Source organism: Syngnathus acus, chromosome 13, assembly GCF_901709675.1.
Source record: "Syngnathus acus chromosome 13, fSynAcu1.2, whole genome shotgun sequence".
Classification (NCBI taxonomy): Eukaryota; Metazoa; Chordata; class Actinopteri; order Syngnathiformes; family Syngnathidae; genus Syngnathus; species Syngnathus acus.
Genome location: NC_051098.1, coordinates 7046161 through 7063094, shown reverse-complemented (window position 1 = coordinate 7063094; position 16934 = coordinate 7046161). Strand labels below are relative to the sequence as shown.

Below are 16934 nucleotides of genomic sequence, written 5' to 3'. Positions count from 1 at the left end.
TGACAACTCAAATGTATTACCGCCACCTATTGGCGTGGAGTATATAACAGGTACCCCTGCTTACAAGGCAAAAAAAAAACAAACGAACAATCTCTATACATTTGACTCCATGTGTTGCAGCACGCATTTCCTGGAAGAATGTAACACATCGTTTTATTAAAATTGCTTTATTGAAGGTGTATTACGAAAACCATTGCGAAAATGTCAAAGCAACTGCATTAAGGGAATCCTGCATGAACCAAACTGAACCATGTTTTAGTCGACTCTGAAAGAATTTAATACTGAAAGTAACACATGACAAAAGTCTTCCCAATATGAGAAATCACAGTATTCTGCAAAAAGTACATCTGGTTACTCGTACTTGGCAAAAAAATGTACCAATTGATGACATATGGCAAGACAAAATTTCTAGTAAAATAAAAAAAAATGCTTTAAATAAACATCTTGCTACTGACTAATGGCCAATCCATTCTTTCTCCATCAAAAACAAACACCTATTTACATGTACAACACAAATCTAAAGAAAAGAAAAAGAGCAACAATGGGGAAACATTTAATTTGGCTCATATAACAGACAAAAGAATTAAATGTATTTATGGATTTACAAAGGAGTGCTGTAGTCTTAAGTGACATTGTGAATTGGTTTTGTCTCAGTTGCGTGTGCTTCGACGTTTTCCCACCTGGAATTGATGCTTATCCATTTGATAGCTTGACAAAAAAGCACATCTGAGACTACAGTAAACTTAGTTGACCCCTGAGTTTCTAATGCAAAACTAGTGTATGAAATACCTCCTTACAGTGTTTCTTAGTGCAAGCCAGCAATATGCTTAGATTTAGCAGAGGTATATTAGATAGCACCCAAGATTCCTCACAATGTTACTCTGCTGGCCACAATCACAGCAAGCAGGATTGGCAGGTGGCGTTTTGATCTGTATTCTCGTGAAGACCAGCAGTTCAAATGCTAGAATTTGTATTACATCTATAAACGCGCTTTTCATAGAAAATATAAATATCCCTGAAAGAAACAAATTCACAGCATTTTTTTCAAGGAAACCAGTGCTGCTACCATAAGTGTCTTTACAGTTCTCCAGTTGTCAACCCTCTTCAGCCTTCACTCGCTGTCGTGATAATTGACAGTCCGCTTCCCGCGGTTCCGGGTGTTAACGCGGCATTTTTTCTGTGGTTTGCTGTACGACTCGTCACTGTCCTCTGCCTCCAAGACGACTTGTGGTCGGCGCTGCCTTAATTGGCGACCGGCAGTCCTTTGGCCATGCTGGGCCTGTCTTGGATTCTTCCTCTTTGGACTGCTGTGGGACCCTGAGCTGGCATAAGAGTTTTCACTGGCTGTGGACGACTGCTCGCTTTCAGAGTCTGAACTGTGATTACTGCTGCAGCTTTCCTTACGCGTTTTGTGTTTGGACAGCTTCTCGTTCTTCTCTCTGCGTGAGCGGCGAACATGTACTTCCTCCTCACTGGAATTTGACTGGGAATCGGCCTTCTCTTCCTTGTCTTGTTTTGGTTCCCGTTTAGGACGTTTGCTATTCTTGTTGTTCCTGGCCACTGGCACGTTTTCTTCATCTTCAGATCCTGAGGTGTAAATTCGTTTTCTCTTGGAAGACATCTGAATCCTGCTTTCGTTTCGAGTGGTTTTCTTCGACTCGTTCGTCTTACAGCTGTCTTCCCTCGGAACTGAGCCTGCTTTGTTCCCGTTTCTCAATTTTCTCTGACTTGCAGAGTCTTCATCAGAAGCAGAACTGTCGCTGATATATTTCTTTTTCGGCAGCACTCTGAGGTTAAGACGCTTGTTGGACGCGTTGCCCGACTCATCCGACTCTTCGTCCGATGAACCGGTGGAGCGTTTTCTCCTTGACTTCTTGGGTTTAAAGTCATGCTCAGAACTCTCAAAAGCAGAAGTGTCGCCCTGTGGTCGTTTTGACTTGATGTTCTTTGCAGGCTTCCTGTTCTTGCTCTCAAAATCACCACTGGAGCGACTGCTTTCAGCTTCACTTTGTCGATCTTTTTTTGATCTTTTCTTGTGGTACTTCTTAGACATACGACTGAGCACCTTGGAATCACCTGCATCAGGTTTATGAGCTGAGGCAGGTTTTTGTTGATCTTGGCTTTTAGACATTGATAGTTTACTCTTTTTAGAGTCTTTGAGGAGAGTGTCCTCCTTGTTTCTTCCATTTTGCTGTGGCCCTTGATGAGGAGAGTCCTCTTCATCTGAGCTTACAGGAAGTTGGCGTCGGGTGGCCCTTCGTTTGGTGTTTCCTTCCTCCCGCTCAGCTTCCTTCTCCTCAATGGTATTCCTACTCTTCTGGGATGAGCTTCTACTTGGTTTCTGACGTGCAGAATCTTCCTCCTTTGCATCTTCTTCCTCCGCATCTCCTGAACTCTCTTCTGCAGCTTCCTCCTCCTCCTCCTCCTGCTCAGAGCTGCTATCTGACTTGTGTTTTGGGGCATGTCCATTCACACAAGTCGAAGTTCCTGCAAGTCAAGCAGTGATTTGATTAAACCGACTTCTGCATTTTTAAATATAAAGATTAAGTAACACACCATTGGCCTTTTTGTTGGTTGACGTTCTTGTATCTCCGTTTGGCTTACTGTGAGAGGAGGAGCTTGAAGAGCTGCTGCCATTGCCATTTTCCTCATCCTGGGATTCTTCAGACAATTCCTTTGAATTGACAGAAGCTAGGGCAAAAGAATCAGATGTAAAAATTTTGCATTAATAAGCTTTGTCAAGAAATATTATTGTCAAGGCAGTATGGCATGTGGTTGAGAGACCAGCACTTAACAAGAAGGTTGTGGTGAAAGGTTTACATTTAGATTTAAACCTGCCTCGGTGAGCTGAGCTGAACTGAACAGGACCACTTTGGTGGAAATGTAACTTTACGCACCAAAAACAAAGCCTGCCAGGGCTGAGCTCTGTCAGCGCACGAAGAACACAGCTACCCACCCTGTGGCTCTCCATCTGATTCAGAGCTGCTCTGAAGCACAGCGCTCCGTTTGCTGGCCCGGGAAGTGTTGCGGAGGCGGCTCCTTATTGGCTCTTCGTTGTCATCGTCCTCCACCTTCTCATCCTCTTCGTCTGACGCTTCAAGGAGTTTCATCCTGTTAACAGCTACCCTGGCTGTTTTCCTCTGAAGCGATCTGCGAATGGTAATTTCTTCCTCCTCATCTCCATCGGAACCCTGTGATAAGCCTCTGTCGGAGTCCTGCAGCTGACGTCTATCCCTCGCAAAGGACCGGGTGGCGTGACCGTTCATCTCCACTCTGCCCTCTGCATTCACAGTATTGCACAACCATAATGCTCGGTTGCGTCATAAAAGGTTGGATGACAAACTTTTACCTGTCTTTTTTCTGTCAGCAGCAGCAGCGGCGGCGTTTCTGGTCAGTCGTGTGGTCCTCCTCTTTGCTGCCCTACTGTGATAGCGGCGACCTGAAGAATGGGAAGATGCGTCTCCATTCTCTTGCCCTTCACTGTCAAGTGGCTCTTCGTCCTCTTCCTCAACCTCCTTCTCATCACTGTCACTCTCAGCAACTACAAAAATATATTTGCATAGGAATAAATACTAACTTAAATACTAAATACATTACACTTATTCGCCAACAAGAGGCACAACGGGACCTTTGTTACGATGCTTGGAAGAGCTGCCTCTTGTAACTCTTGCTTTCCGTTTGCTTTGATGGTGTTTGGAGGAACCTGGAAGCGTCTCCTCCTCTGAGTCGGATAGTTCACTGTCGGACTCTGAAGAAGAAACGGCCGAAATTCCTCACAATGACACACACTCAACCTCTGAAGATGCTAGCTTCAGACTTCTTAGCTACAAAATGACTCCCATGGTTGATTTGCAGGAAAAGGGTTATGAGCATGGCAAAACACAGCAAAGCAAATGATTTGCTTAACAAATGACTACATTTCTTATATACCTGCTGTCGATGAAGCACCTTTAGAAGCAGATTCATCTTCCGAGGAGCTGTGACCGGTGCTGCCTCTTCGTGGCCTCCTTGCCCGCTCAGGAACTGACGCTTTGGCTGAGGTAGATTTGGTCCCAGACACGGACTCCACTTTTTCCCGAGTTTTCACAAAATCCCTCTTTTGACTGAAGACCGAGAGAGAGACAACTTAGCAGACAATGATTCATGAATAAAATACGTAAGCATGAATTGCATAGTTGCACATCAATGTCATTTCATTGTTTTGACATGCCTTCACACATGGAGGCAAGCAAAACAAGCACACCTTGTTGGATCGTGCTGCATTTTCTTTTTGAACCGCTGGCTGCGACGGAGCCTTGCACTGCTCTTCACTGCTGTTTTGTATTCTGATATGATTGTTCGGATTTGCTCCTCAAAGAAGGCAGAGAGCCGCAAGGTCATGCTGTAAATCTACAAAAAAAAAAGTCTCATAAATACCCTTAAAAAGAAGAAATTGAATGAAATTGTAATAATTCTAATTGTGACAACTCCCCCCCCTACCTTGGACCGTTTATTGGGTGTGTAGGCTTTAGCATTTGCAAATATTAACCGCGTGTCTTTGCAAAGCTCTATTGGATTTTCATAGCGTTCTTCCCCTAAGGCCCTTTTCACAGTCCCAAAGTCCATTGGTGTGTCAATAATATCATGGTAGTCCTGGTGACATAAAGCAAACGGTTAAGAATTCAACATCAAATGAAGAAACTGAGGTGAAGCATTTTGATTTTAGCAGTGTTTAACTTACTGGATAGTTCTCAGGATCCACAGGTTGTCTGAACGGCTCAGAGTCCTCACAGTCCAATATGTAATCGACCAAATATTTGCAATGCTCCTTCCAAGCATCTCTGTCTGGCAGCACTTCCACAGAGCGCTGTAATTAGGAGTGAAGGTTTCCTCATCACTGAATGACGACGTTCTCATCTCAAGATTCCCATATTTACCGCCATCCGTATTCATATTTCCACACACCGACACCAACTTTCACACTGTTTCAACTGATAAATCTGGTAATAATGTTTACCTGACGCAGTCTGTGTCCCGTTGAAGTTCCTGGTGCCTCTGTATCTGCTTCCTGTAAAAGAAAAAATATATGAATTTTGGAAAGTACAACAAAAGTGCTTCAATTGTAGATTATTTTAATAATTACAAACATCTACAAAGCGGTGAGCACCATTTTATTTATTTTTTATACTAGACTAGAAAATAATCCCACCGCTGTGGGCCAATGACTGCAAAAAGAAATTCCGTCAATGGCGCAAAAATGAGTACACACCAAAGCAAAGATATATATTTCAAGATAATTTAAGGATGTAGGATAGTAATGAACCTGGAAAAAAAATAGTTGATGTACCTCATCATCCTCGTCCATTTCTTCCACAACACTATAAATGTCCATGATGTCTGTGCAGCTCGGATCACTACAGAAAGAAGGACATAAATCACAAAATCTGTTAGACAATGACATTGCTGAACGGCAAAAGGAAATTCAAGAACCTACTTGACAAATTTCTGCAGCACATTGGTGATGATTTTTGCAGAGTGCGCAATCTTGCTTCTTGGCTCATTGAAAGTGCGAGCGTTGTGCGCAATGTATCTGACATCCCAAATTAATGCCGAGAGGCGTCTGTGGACCAAGACTCCAGTGTCAGTGCATAGCGTATCATACAGTACAGCCCTTAAAACAAAGCATAACTTGAGTTCATTGCCTAAATGATGTCTAGTTACAGCTCTGACCTGTAGAATTTGTTTAAGAGTCGAAATCTTATGGTGTCCAAATCAGTAGGGTAAGCAATCACAGTACAGTAGGTGGGATACTGGATAAGATCGACGGGGCCAGAAAATGGCGCAGAAATCTCTGCAACACAAAACACCGGAGCGTTAGTTTGTTGATTTTAATCCAGGGACAATTTATTATCATCAATACACACCAACAGTGATGAGCTGGCCTATACCAGCGACGATTCGCTCACACTCTCGGTCCCGGCCCCTCTCCCCCCACTCTCCCTTCAGAGGCTTGTACATCAACTCGCTCATCTCCTCTGCCGTAACGGGGATGCTGCCCCCTTCAGTCTCTGGAAGCACAGCTGCAAAGCAGAGAGAGAGAATACCATCGGTAATGTCTGTACAAAAAAGGATAAACCGGGAGCGTCTTTACAAAATCTGGTGACAAAACTGAATATTGCTGAATGTTTGGCCCAATGTTACCATCATGTGGAATTGCTTCCATATCCCAAGGACTCAGCTTTTCATTTTCCCCGTTGTCCCATCTAAAAAAAAAAATAAAAAAAAAAGATTAAACTATCAGGTTTGTGACTAAGGCATAATTTAACCAGGCAAATTCTACTGTTTTGTTCATTACCCACCTGACTTTAAAGCACTGGAAGAGACTGTCAGCGTATTCTGGCTGGTATGGCTCTTGACAAATAATGGTGCCGAACCACCAGGCATCGTCTATCACCGAGCGGAACCGGTCACCTTGAAGAAAAGAAAAAAAAAAAGCCAGAATGTCAATGTGAACAAGGCCTAGCAAGGCTGATACTTAAAATTCCCTCGCTAAACCTTAGAATTACCCAGAACAATTCATTAGGGATGTTCAATACCACTTTTTTTTCAGAAGGATACCATTACAAATTCCCAATTTTTAAGCAGTGACAGATACCGATTTAAGTCACCAATACCACAAGTACCTTTGCCTTGAAATTGCATGAAATTAACTGCAATTTTCTTCTCATTTCTGGTTCCTGGTGGTAAAATGGTCACAAAAGAGTGGCCAATACCGCAAGTACTGATACCGTGAAATAAGACTGGTATTGGCATCGATACCTGGTTATAAATTGCCCATTCCTACTATCTTTATCAGTTTTCTGGGAACTCCCATCGTACAGAATGTGCTGCTATGCAAGTTTCATACATTAGTTCTGTCTTCACATACCCTATAAAGCTAACTCACCTGGTTGCCAGTTTCTACGGAGTGCCTCATCATAACATTGCCTCAGCACCAGGAAATCTATGACATCAGGCATATCATGATATCTGGAAAGAGAAAACAGTTGTACGTGTTGCAGAGTAAAATAAATCCAAAAGTGGGTTATATTTGTTTTTTCCTTAGCCAATCTAAGTCATGCCTTAGACAGATGACTTACTTGACAGAGAAGGACTTGTCTGTAATTTTGCCTGTGCCGTGGTCAATCAGAGTCAGTTTCAAACAGCAGAGTGTCGGAGGGCAGACTTCATATTTGATTCCAGTAATCTTAACAAACTCTTGGTCCTGGAAAAGAAGCAGCAGGGTTTTTTTCAAGACATTAAATTGGAATTTGTACAGTGCCAGGTACATTTCATGGAACATACACGACTGTATTTTTCTAACAGCATTACGGCCCTCAATGTCTTAGTTTGCCTTACCCTCAGCTCCATTTTCTTCCAGGGTTGCTTGTCTAAGTTGATAGGGTACAAATCATTTCGTCTTACAGCCTCAACATAAGCCTCGTGGCCTTGTCGGAAGTAAATCACCTGAAAGAGAAGAGGTTTACCAAATACTGCCAGAGATAAAAAGACTGCGAGAATTATGAGTTCCTGATTTAATTTTTCAAAACACACCTCATCACCCATCTGGGGAACAAAAGGAGATTTCCTGGGAATGACATCAGTGATCCATAACGAGGGTCGAAACTCGTTGGACACCTCTCTGTTGATAGACGGTCTGACTTTTGGCCGCTGATGAAAGAGAATATATCAGACAGTGAGTAACATGACCAGAAGTTGAAGTTTTCAGTCAAATACAAATTTTTCCCACAAATTAATTCAGGTACATAGATATAGTCAAATATTCTACAATACCAGTGCTTCACAACTCACTCTGGGAGACTTGTTCTTTGATTTCTTTGCCTTCTCTTTTCCTTTAGTTCCCGTTTTATCTTCCTCATCACTCTGCTGATGATGCTGTTGGTGCTGCGGCTGCTGCTCTTTCTCGTCCTCCTCTTCGTTGTCTTCCTCCTCCTCTTCTGAACTGCTGAGCTGGAGTCGTACTCGTTTACGCGATGATAAGGGAGTTGAAGGCTGCAGATTGAAGCCAGCATCTGCTGTCCAGTCTGAATACTCACTGGACGAGTGACTGCACAATTTTAAGAATGACATTTTTGACTGCACTTGCATAGGAAAATAGATGAGCAAGTTAGTGTGCTACTTTAAAATTCTAAAGGCCAGGTATTGATGATTTCTGAAATCATGCAGGATATTTGAAGAATACAGAGAAATGTAAATACCTTGCGCTGTCACTATTCCACTCCTCGTCATTAGATGACTCCAGTTCACTGCCATCCAAGTCGTTGTCCTGGACAGACAACACAGCAGGCCATTTACTATTCAATGAAATGAGTGTAGCCAAACAACATTTTGAAACAAGTCTCAAGACAGTGATGAATGTGATACCTCTGTGTGTGCATCAGAGCTTGCAGTCTCCTCTCCCTCCTCACACGACAGGTCAATGAATTCCACCGTGTCACTGCGAATTTGTGCTCGCTTTGCAGGAGGAGGCTCCTCATCAGAATCATCCTGAGAGAATACAGATGTGGGAAGGTTTGCATAAGCTTTAGATAATAAATTGTTTGTGACTAACGGGGAAACAGTCTTTGATGTAGAGCAAATAAACAGAAATAAAATTAGGGCTGAACAATTTTGAAGAATTCCTATTATTACATTTAAAGACAATTGCGCAATATTCTACTAAACAATTGTGGCGTAAGCATAAGCCTGTAAATCAGAAATCCCCCAAATCTGTGGCTTTCTCTCTGCAATCGTTCCTTCATGTTGCACGAAACAATGATATGAAAACTTGCGGAATGTACTTCTTAGCACGGAACCACGACACTATAAAATAAAACAAATCAAAATACATATCTATTATCGATTAAAAAGTCTTGACCTGCCCAAATTGCAGCCTTTGGAAGGAGAGTGCGAGGAAAAAAAAGAGAGCGCGAAAGAGAGAGGAAGCTATGCTGGGAATACAAGGCTGCAGCAAATCTGACCAAGTAAGAAAAGAAAAGAACCTACTCGACAGCTGCTGTACATTATGCGTCTCTTTTTCACATTGTACAAGGCTACTTCTTCATCTCCTTTGGCAACCCTGATGTCAACCTGGCCCCTGGAAGACAATGAGATGAGTATCAATGTAAATTTAACAGATTTGATTGAATTTTTATTTCAGGCACTAAAGAAAAACTAAATACAAACATAAATAAAATAGCATTTAAGCTCGAATAGGAGTGAGAAGACATGCTGACAGACAGATGAAAAGGATCAATGGGTATTACATGGAGTTACGCTGGAATTTAAAAAAAATTCTATTGAACTTTAAGTGGAAACAGAAAGGAATAATAATAAACATCTGCTGCACAGATCTGAGACTGGGGGGGTTGGAATCTGGGCTCTGTCTGTCTACGATTTCTCCCCATGCTTGCGTGGGTTTTCTTGGGAGTCCAGCTTGCTTATTATTGTCATTAAGCGTGTCAAGTCAAAATGTTAAAAAAAAATTCCTGAGCGTGTATCAAAAAAGTAGCACCTGTTCCATTTCATAAGCTACATTCAATTCTCAGTAGTCTCAGGATTCTGTCTACCTGTAGCTGCTCGCAGGGAGCTCTGGCACCACCACTCGACGTCTCCAGGCTTGAAGGTCTCTCTCCGTGGCCATTTGACTGCGAGGTGCATTCTGGTGCATCTGCCTGACACCTTCCACCTGGCCGCTCCGCCGCAAACCCACATTTGGAGGAGACTGCACTTCGGCGCGATCATTTACAGATACTGCAGTAATGACAAAAACAGATTTCCAGAGGGTATTAATTTACACTACCAAAATAAGGATGGAAATGTTTCAAAAAAATAACCCCAAATAATTATACCTCTGCGTGGTGTGCTTGGGGCTGGTGGCATTACCACAGCACCCCCCTGTGAGCTAGCCTGGTTCTGACGCTCCTGTTGCTGCTGAAGGTTTCGGATAGCCTCGTCGAGTAGGCTGCTGCGTCTGATGGCAACCTCCTCAACTTCTGCAGTCTGCTGACTAATCACTTGCTCCACGACCTCTCCATCACCTAAATAAGAAATCATGAAAGCATGAGGATAGAGCGCAAGTTCAAATTAGCAGTCATATTTAGCTATGTTCATACTTGTAGCAACGTATCCCAGCTGAGGAACCAAGTGTTCTGCTGTGACGTTCTCCCGGCCTGGAACAAGCCGCTGATATCTGCAAATGCACAGAATTTATGCCTCATTAAAAAGTGCCTATAATCTCTTCTCAATTATTACCATTTTGTGAAGTTTAAACTCAGAGAGGTAGAATACTGATGGAATAGAACTGTCAGTCTACCTAGGTGGATGGGGGTTTCCATCCACGTCCACAAGAAAAGGTGGGGGCATGAGATGTGGGGCCTGCTGTGTCTGTTCATCAAGCACAAAGCCATTGGCATCTCGAATCAAAGGTCTGTAGTCTGTGTGGAAGAAAACCTGGTCTGGAAGCTGTATGAGGACCAAGAGAAACAGACAATAATTTCCATTAGGGACTGTAGGTTTCAACCCATAAAAGACATTTTTACATACAGTTCCTACATACTTCAGTGCAGGTTTTTTGTTTTTTACCTTTTCATAAGGTTTAGAGCTACCAAAACCAAAGATGAGCAGATGACCATGGGAGTCTGTGCAGGCAAAACGTTGACCATCAGGAGTGAATTTGCAGTCAAAAACTGCTCCGTAGCCTTGGCCCTCAATCTAGACAATGGACATAGAAATTACAGTAAAACCTCTTTGTAACAACAAAATGGACTTCCTATTTTTCTTTTGCAATTGGAAAAAAGAAAATATGAAAAAAGACACAAAGAATGTCATGTCAAGATTGAACATTTTCTTAATAAATGTGATCAAGTAATGCGATCAAAATTCTCGCGTGTACCATGTTGAAGTAGTGTTGTGTGCTTGTCCCTCGCATCAAATCCCATACGAAAACATTTCCATCATGGCCTGCCGACAGAATTATCCGGGTGTCAAATGGGTGTGGCTCGAGGACAAACACTTCAGCTTCATGGCCCTGAGAAAAAGGGTTGTATTAGTCTCTTCTATTGTGCTTCGCTTGATTGTCACAATTCTAATAATTAGTGCAACATGCTGCGCAGTATTACTTTGAGGACATGTAGCAGCTGTCCCGTGTAGGAGTTCCAGACTTTGATCAGATAGTTACTGACGGTGGTGATGACTGTATTGTCATGGCGGTCCCACGCTACCATGGTGACTTTGGGCTTGAAGTAGCCTTCCTCTTCACTCATTGGCTCAGCACTAGAGAACAACCACATACTTTATTAATACATTTTCTACAATGTGTATTTTCAAGTAAAGTCCTGTCTAATAATGGCAGTATTTATGACATATTCCACAGTAGTCCTGTTCCAGAGGACTACACAATTTAGCAATATCTGTTCAAGTTGAGTAACTCCAATCAAAACAAGTTAAAACAAGTCGTCTCAGAATAGGTACCAAAGTCGACCAATTTGGTTTGGTAATACCGACGAACGATTCACATGACATCAAACAGGGCCATGTTTTGATACCTAATAAGATCCTGTTGGGAAGAGTTGGCTATTATCCATGTCACACTTGAACACAGTACCAGTGTAATTTCTAATTATTTTGTGGACTACAATCCAGATGTAGGTATATTCTTTAGTCAATAGTGTCAGCTGGAGATAATTTTCAATGGACACAATGCTCACCCAGGAAGAGTGGTGGACATGTTGAGCAAGATGCATCGCCACTGCTGGCGCTGATGAAGCTTCCAGATCCTTGCGGTGCCATCTCGGCTTCCACTCACAAACCTGATACAGTTAGAGTAACTTTAAACATTACACTTTTTCATTTAATGAAACACTAGCATTCATATTCATTGATGAGTGAGATTTTTAAATAAGGTCAATTATTAATTACCTTTCACCTGAGTGGCAAAATTGGATGCTGTCAACTTTGTCCTAAACGGAACAGACAAATAGAAAGTTAACAGGCTAATTCTGCATTTGTTGAAACAAAGCTGATATTCAGCTAAAAATTTAAACAAGTCAACTCACTGTATGTTCATGGAGCTCTGCTATCTTTTCTGGACTTCCAGCCCCCACATAATATATTCTGATGACATCATCAGTGCTTCCTGTGGCTAAGAAAATTCCACCTGCAAAAACATTAAAGGAACACTTATTGTGGGTTAACCCTGAAATAAGATACATTATGCATTTCCAAACAAAATACATAGTGGTCTACATGTTGGACTAATTACCTGGACTGAATGAGGAGCACACTGTCTGAACCCCAGGTCTCGGACGCTCTATAAACTTGTGTGGACGATCACTTTTTGGGAACATAGTCAAGATCACAGCATTTTTCTAGTTAGTCATTATACTGTACATTTCAAATATAGACTTTATCTTAAAAGTCCTGCCTATCCATCCATTTTCTGAACCACTTATCCTTACAAAGCTCACTGTAAAGTTAAAATAAATGTCTTCTAAATTTCAGATGCCAAATAGAATAGAAATCCTTCCAGATATGAATGATGGGGAATTTCTTTTTTTCATTTGTTTATAAGTTCTTAAATGGGGGACGGAAAACTCAAGACGGCCACGCCATCTGCAAAGTACAATTAAGATGATAAGTCATTCAATGACTTGATTTCTAAAATGATTCAGAAGGTGTGGTGCAGTGCATGCTGTTGTCATATTCATGAATGAAATACAATGACATCCACCACACATAACTGCAGAGTAGCAAATAAAGTTCTGAATCTCCACAAATGAGCATGACCTATATCGGTTAAGCGTTTCCATTATGTGTGAGAATACAAGGGAGGGACAGTTTAAAGCTGCACTCACCTAAAGTCAATGTTGTTGACGTCCCACTGCCAGAAGCATACCGTAGCATCGGTACCAGTGGATAACATGTAACGTTTTGAGCCCTTGGCAAATGGTGAAAACTGAAAGTGAATCAGATAGATTAATCAAATTTATATACGGCAAAAAAAATCACAAAAATGAACAGTGTGGAGAAGGGCAGAACTTTTAGTATTTAAAAAGGGTACGGCAAGTATTCAGACCACTTAACATTTTTCATTCCGCTGTGTTTAATTATATTGATAGGACTTTATTGGGATAGGCATAAACCTGCAACTACAAGATGTCAGATCAAATGAGAATTATGAGCTCAAATGCAGAAGAGCTCAGAATGAGAGCAAGGACCTGGCCAAAGTAACAACAAAAAATCTGCTGCACTTAACGTCTTCGAACGCAATGTGGCCTCCAAATCCTTTAACCAAAAGATATTTGGGACAACCAGGAATTTTCCTAAAGATGGCCAATAAATGCTATAAAAACTTCAAACTTAAAATACAAACAGAAGAGGCACAGTCGTCTACATATTTCTGAACAAATGTAAATATGGATCTAAATAAGAAGGATAAAAAAAATAGCGGTTTGGATACTTTGCGTACCCATTATATTTGTGGGTCCCTAACAAAGATTAATAAGTTCAGAGCTGGCCAACTATAATATTGTTTTGCGTTGTTTTAAAAATGAGGTATTGTTTTACCTGTAGGGAGGTAATAGAACCACTGTGTCCTTGCAGCACAGCCACAGGCGCACAGGTACGAAGGCACCACACACGGATGGTTTTGTCACAGCTTCCCGCAGCAATTAGCGTATTCTCATAACTGACGGCCAAGTCTGTGATTTCAGCAGAATGTCCTCGCAATGTCGAATGAAGCCGCCCGTCAAAGGAAGACCAAATCTTTACCAAGCAGTCATCAGAGCCCTGATGAAGACAGCAAGGCTAATATTAAAAAACATGCATACAGTGTGATGTGTTCATATTTTTAAATGAAAGTTACCATCAAACAAACCACAGCATGCATTTTATATTGAAGAAAAAAAAAATCACAGAAAATATGATGTCATGGTTTTCACTAGGCATATATATTATATTCCATCTTACTGTGAAGATCCTGAGACCGGTGCGATCAAATGCAATGCAATACACAGCAGACAAATGCCCCAGGATCCGCCGATGCAGATGCATGCGCCCATAGTTGCTGACAGGATTGATTGAGCTGTAGCGCTGTGTTCCTGTCAGCTCTCTTCCTCGACAGACGTTCACTGTTGGCGACAAGATGCAAACTTTCAAGGGAGGGCTGAAGGATGGAGACAATGCCAACAAGGACACAGTAATGGACAGGACAGGAGATACAGCGATGCAAGCTAACACAACTGTTCAAATGGCAAGTTTTCACGAGATGAAATGAAACCAACATAGATCATTCATTTCACTACCTTTTCCAACAATAATGTCCAACATAACCAGTACAAAAAGGGATTTAAAAACAAACAACAGAGATAAACACAGGTGATTTTCCCTCTTTTTCAGTTGAGGTTATACGTATACAGTATATGAAAGTGCTTTGAAATCATCTACCTTGGTCAATATTTTTCATGTCCCAAAATAACTAACATTTGAACAGGGGTGTGTAGACTTTTTATAACCACTATGTAGGAAGGCATGTGGGAGGGCATCATCATCACATGGTGAAATAAATACCAGAGGCCTAAAACAATTTTTGTTACTTGAATTCTGGATGTCACTCAATAAATGTATATTTGTGAATATTCTTATAACTTGGTTGTGAACAAGCGTATAATCGGATTGAAAACAGGTTTCTGTGGAGTACAAGGGCGCCTACCTATATGTGGAGGTTTCTTGCTGTTTAAAGGCCTCTCTGGTGGTCTTCCTCTGTGAAGGGCTGCATATGATGAATTTTTCAAACGCACACCGTCACATTCTGGAAACAAAATTCAGAAGTTCTCATACAGTCATGTGCTTTTTTTTTTTTTTAAACACATTTGATAACACAGTAACAATTTTAAACAAAGCCCCTTTATCTAATTTTTGCCATTAATCATGTGACTATGACAACTATCATCTTCTAAAATTACAAGTCAGAGAACTGAGCCAAGAAAACAGCAACAGCAATCCATTTCAGACAGTAAAAATAAATTTGCCAAACCAACCAACATTCAACAACTCAGACAATAAATGACAAGGGTACCTTTAGAGGTCCTAAGCATCGACTGCTTTCCGGACCCCAGGAGCGAGTGCACGCCAGGGACACAGGACGGCACATCTTTGTCAAGAATAGGTCCAATCTGCTTACATATTTGTAGCAAATGGTCTGGTGCAACATGTCTGTTGGCTGCAACCTGTGGGGGAGTGGTGGAGAAACTGCATCTTGACTGTGTACATACTGAATTACTAACTAAATTAAATAAGTATTTTTGTGCGACCTTTTTCCGTGTTGCAGAAACGCATACTGGATACTTCATTTTACCCATTTCTATCAAAGCATGGACACAAGTATTTTGAAGTTGCACTTATGTAAATAACAAAAACAAATCCTTAAAAGCTTCATAGTTCTTAAATCTAACATCAAACTGACACTGACCCTCTTTGTAACAATATTAACATCCCAATTACCAGAGAAATCAAGTGTGCTGAAAAGTGCTCCTCATCAATTCATATATATTTACTCTGTATACTGTTCACAATCATGTGTTTTAACGAGATTACATCGGACTAGAATCTGTCAAGATTATGCTTCTCAGGAGCTTTTCCGCGAGGCGTGGCTCCATATGCAAAGTCTTTACTTTTAATCGACCAATCACAGAGCTGTTAACAGGCAAAACAACGCGCAGACAACGCATTTCAGCCTGCGATTGGCCAATGAAGCGGCCTCGCCAGCAAGGGAAGCCAAACTACCCACCCTTTCTGCGGTACAACTGTTGTGGCAAAATAAAAATTAAAACCTCAGCGTATATGAACGTCTTTAGCTAATTTGTCTGAATTCACGTCGAATTATGAGTCAGAGGACAAGTTGTGACCTTGTATAAAATCAGGGCTCGATTAAAGCCTACAGTACTTCAGAGATATAAGAACAAAGAGCGTAAACAAGCGCTAAACGTGGAATCCTGTCGCGTCGCGAACCATTTACTACAATGACGCTAATAATGGTATAAAATAAAGATAACTAGTACCACATCTTCATATGTTCTCGGGTGTTCGTTTCCCAGCCAGTCCAATCTCCTTGGTAAGAGCTGTGGAAAACAGAGCTCGGTAAAACGGGAGTCTCGACACAAAACAGGAGCACAAAATACATTTAGCTTGTATAAAAAAGTGAGTGATGTCAAACGGCTGGGACACACAGAGTCATTTAAAAGTGGAAACAAGTTAAAAGTCTCAAGTCACCACCACCGGATAGCATACAAGCACACAACACGAAACGTTAACACGTACCTGATATTCCTCTAGTTCGCTCACTAGGACCTGCAAGACGGGGGAAAGGGGCGATTAATTGTCATAACATCTTCCAATGCTGGTATCAAGGAGCTAAGGCAACTATTTTGAAATCTAACACAAACGGATAAGCATGCTAGCTCACCTCAGCCGATCTCCGACACGGACCCGTTGTTAGGAAACGAGATATCAAGTAATATAGCTCTGAAATTACAAAAGAAAACCCGGTGCGATTGATGTAATTTCATCAACAGAAGCGGTATCAAAGTAAACTGAACGATCAATTGGGGTTCCTTATGCGGCTTACCCGTTTCAAGGAGCGAAATTTTCCGATTTTTGGCCATTTGACTCGGGCGTAATATGGAGAGAAGCACAATGTTGGACTAACTTTGTAACAACGGCAAAATATGAGATATATTTATTTAATTTCGGTCACACAGGTCTGACCCCCTCCACGGTTGCTCCCGTTTGGTATTCAGCCAGTTCGCAGTCGCCATTGGAAGGATGAGGCCTCCGCGATCGCACTTACTTCCGCCACAGACACACACACAGGAAAAAGGGAGAGGGGGGAGGAGCGATCTCAACAAAAGACCCCCCCC

The 16934-nt window shown here is 41.6% G+C and overlaps 1 protein-coding gene across 2 annotated transcripts; it reads right to left on the bottom strand.

Moving 5' to 3' along the window:
• Positions 1-151: 151 nt before the first annotated feature.
• Positions 152-16869, bottom strand: brwd1 (bromodomain and WD repeat domain containing 1). Of its 2 annotated transcripts, none has more exons than XM_037268265.1 (44): positions 16643-16869; positions 16481-16539; positions 16336-16365; positions 16077-16136; positions 15095-15245; positions 14729-14827; positions 13987-14147; positions 13585-13806; positions 12873-12973; positions 12281-12351; positions 12075-12175; positions 11938-11978; positions 11727-11828; positions 11139-11292; positions 10913-11047; positions 10603-10731; positions 10334-10482; positions 10134-10210; positions 9870-10058; positions 9588-9771; positions 9025-9115; positions 8404-8526; positions 8238-8305; positions 7828-8086; positions 7573-7689; positions 7378-7485; positions 7119-7243; positions 6926-7008; positions 6339-6450; positions 6181-6242; positions 5904-6059; positions 5710-5830; positions 5474-5599; positions 5327-5393; positions 4997-5047; positions 4721-4846; positions 4480-4632; positions 4244-4389; positions 3931-4103; positions 3629-3748; positions 3350-3541; positions 2957-3280; positions 2557-2691; positions 152-2487 (listed from the first exon to the last, which is right to left on the bottom strand). In XM_037268265.1, the coding sequence occupies exons 1-44, from the start codon at positions 16677-16679 to the stop codon at positions 1112-1114; spliced, it is 6666 nt and encodes a 2221-aa protein (XP_037124160.1). In that variant the 5' UTR covers positions 16680-16869; the 3' UTR covers positions 152-1111. The 2 variants fall into 2 exon arrangements, with proteins under 2 accessions (XP_037124160.1, XP_037124161.1); XM_037268266.1 differs by having other exon boundaries at positions 7831-8086.
• Positions 16870-16934: the final 65 nt, after the last annotated feature.

Bases quoted from the DNA above. Each gene is read 5' to 3' on its own strand.
- brwd1 (XM_037268265.1), bottom strand. From the start codon at position 16,679: ATGGCCAAAAATCGGAAAATTTCGCTCCTTGAAACGG. The intron at 10,732-10,912 runs GTACACGCGAGA...TCCATTGTCTAG, and splicing joins CACAACACTACTTCAACATG to ATTGAGGGCCAAGGCTACGG. The intron at 9,772-9,869 runs GTATAATTATTT...TCATTACTGCAG, and splicing joins CCCAAGCACACCACGCAGAG to TATCTGTAAATGATCGCGCC.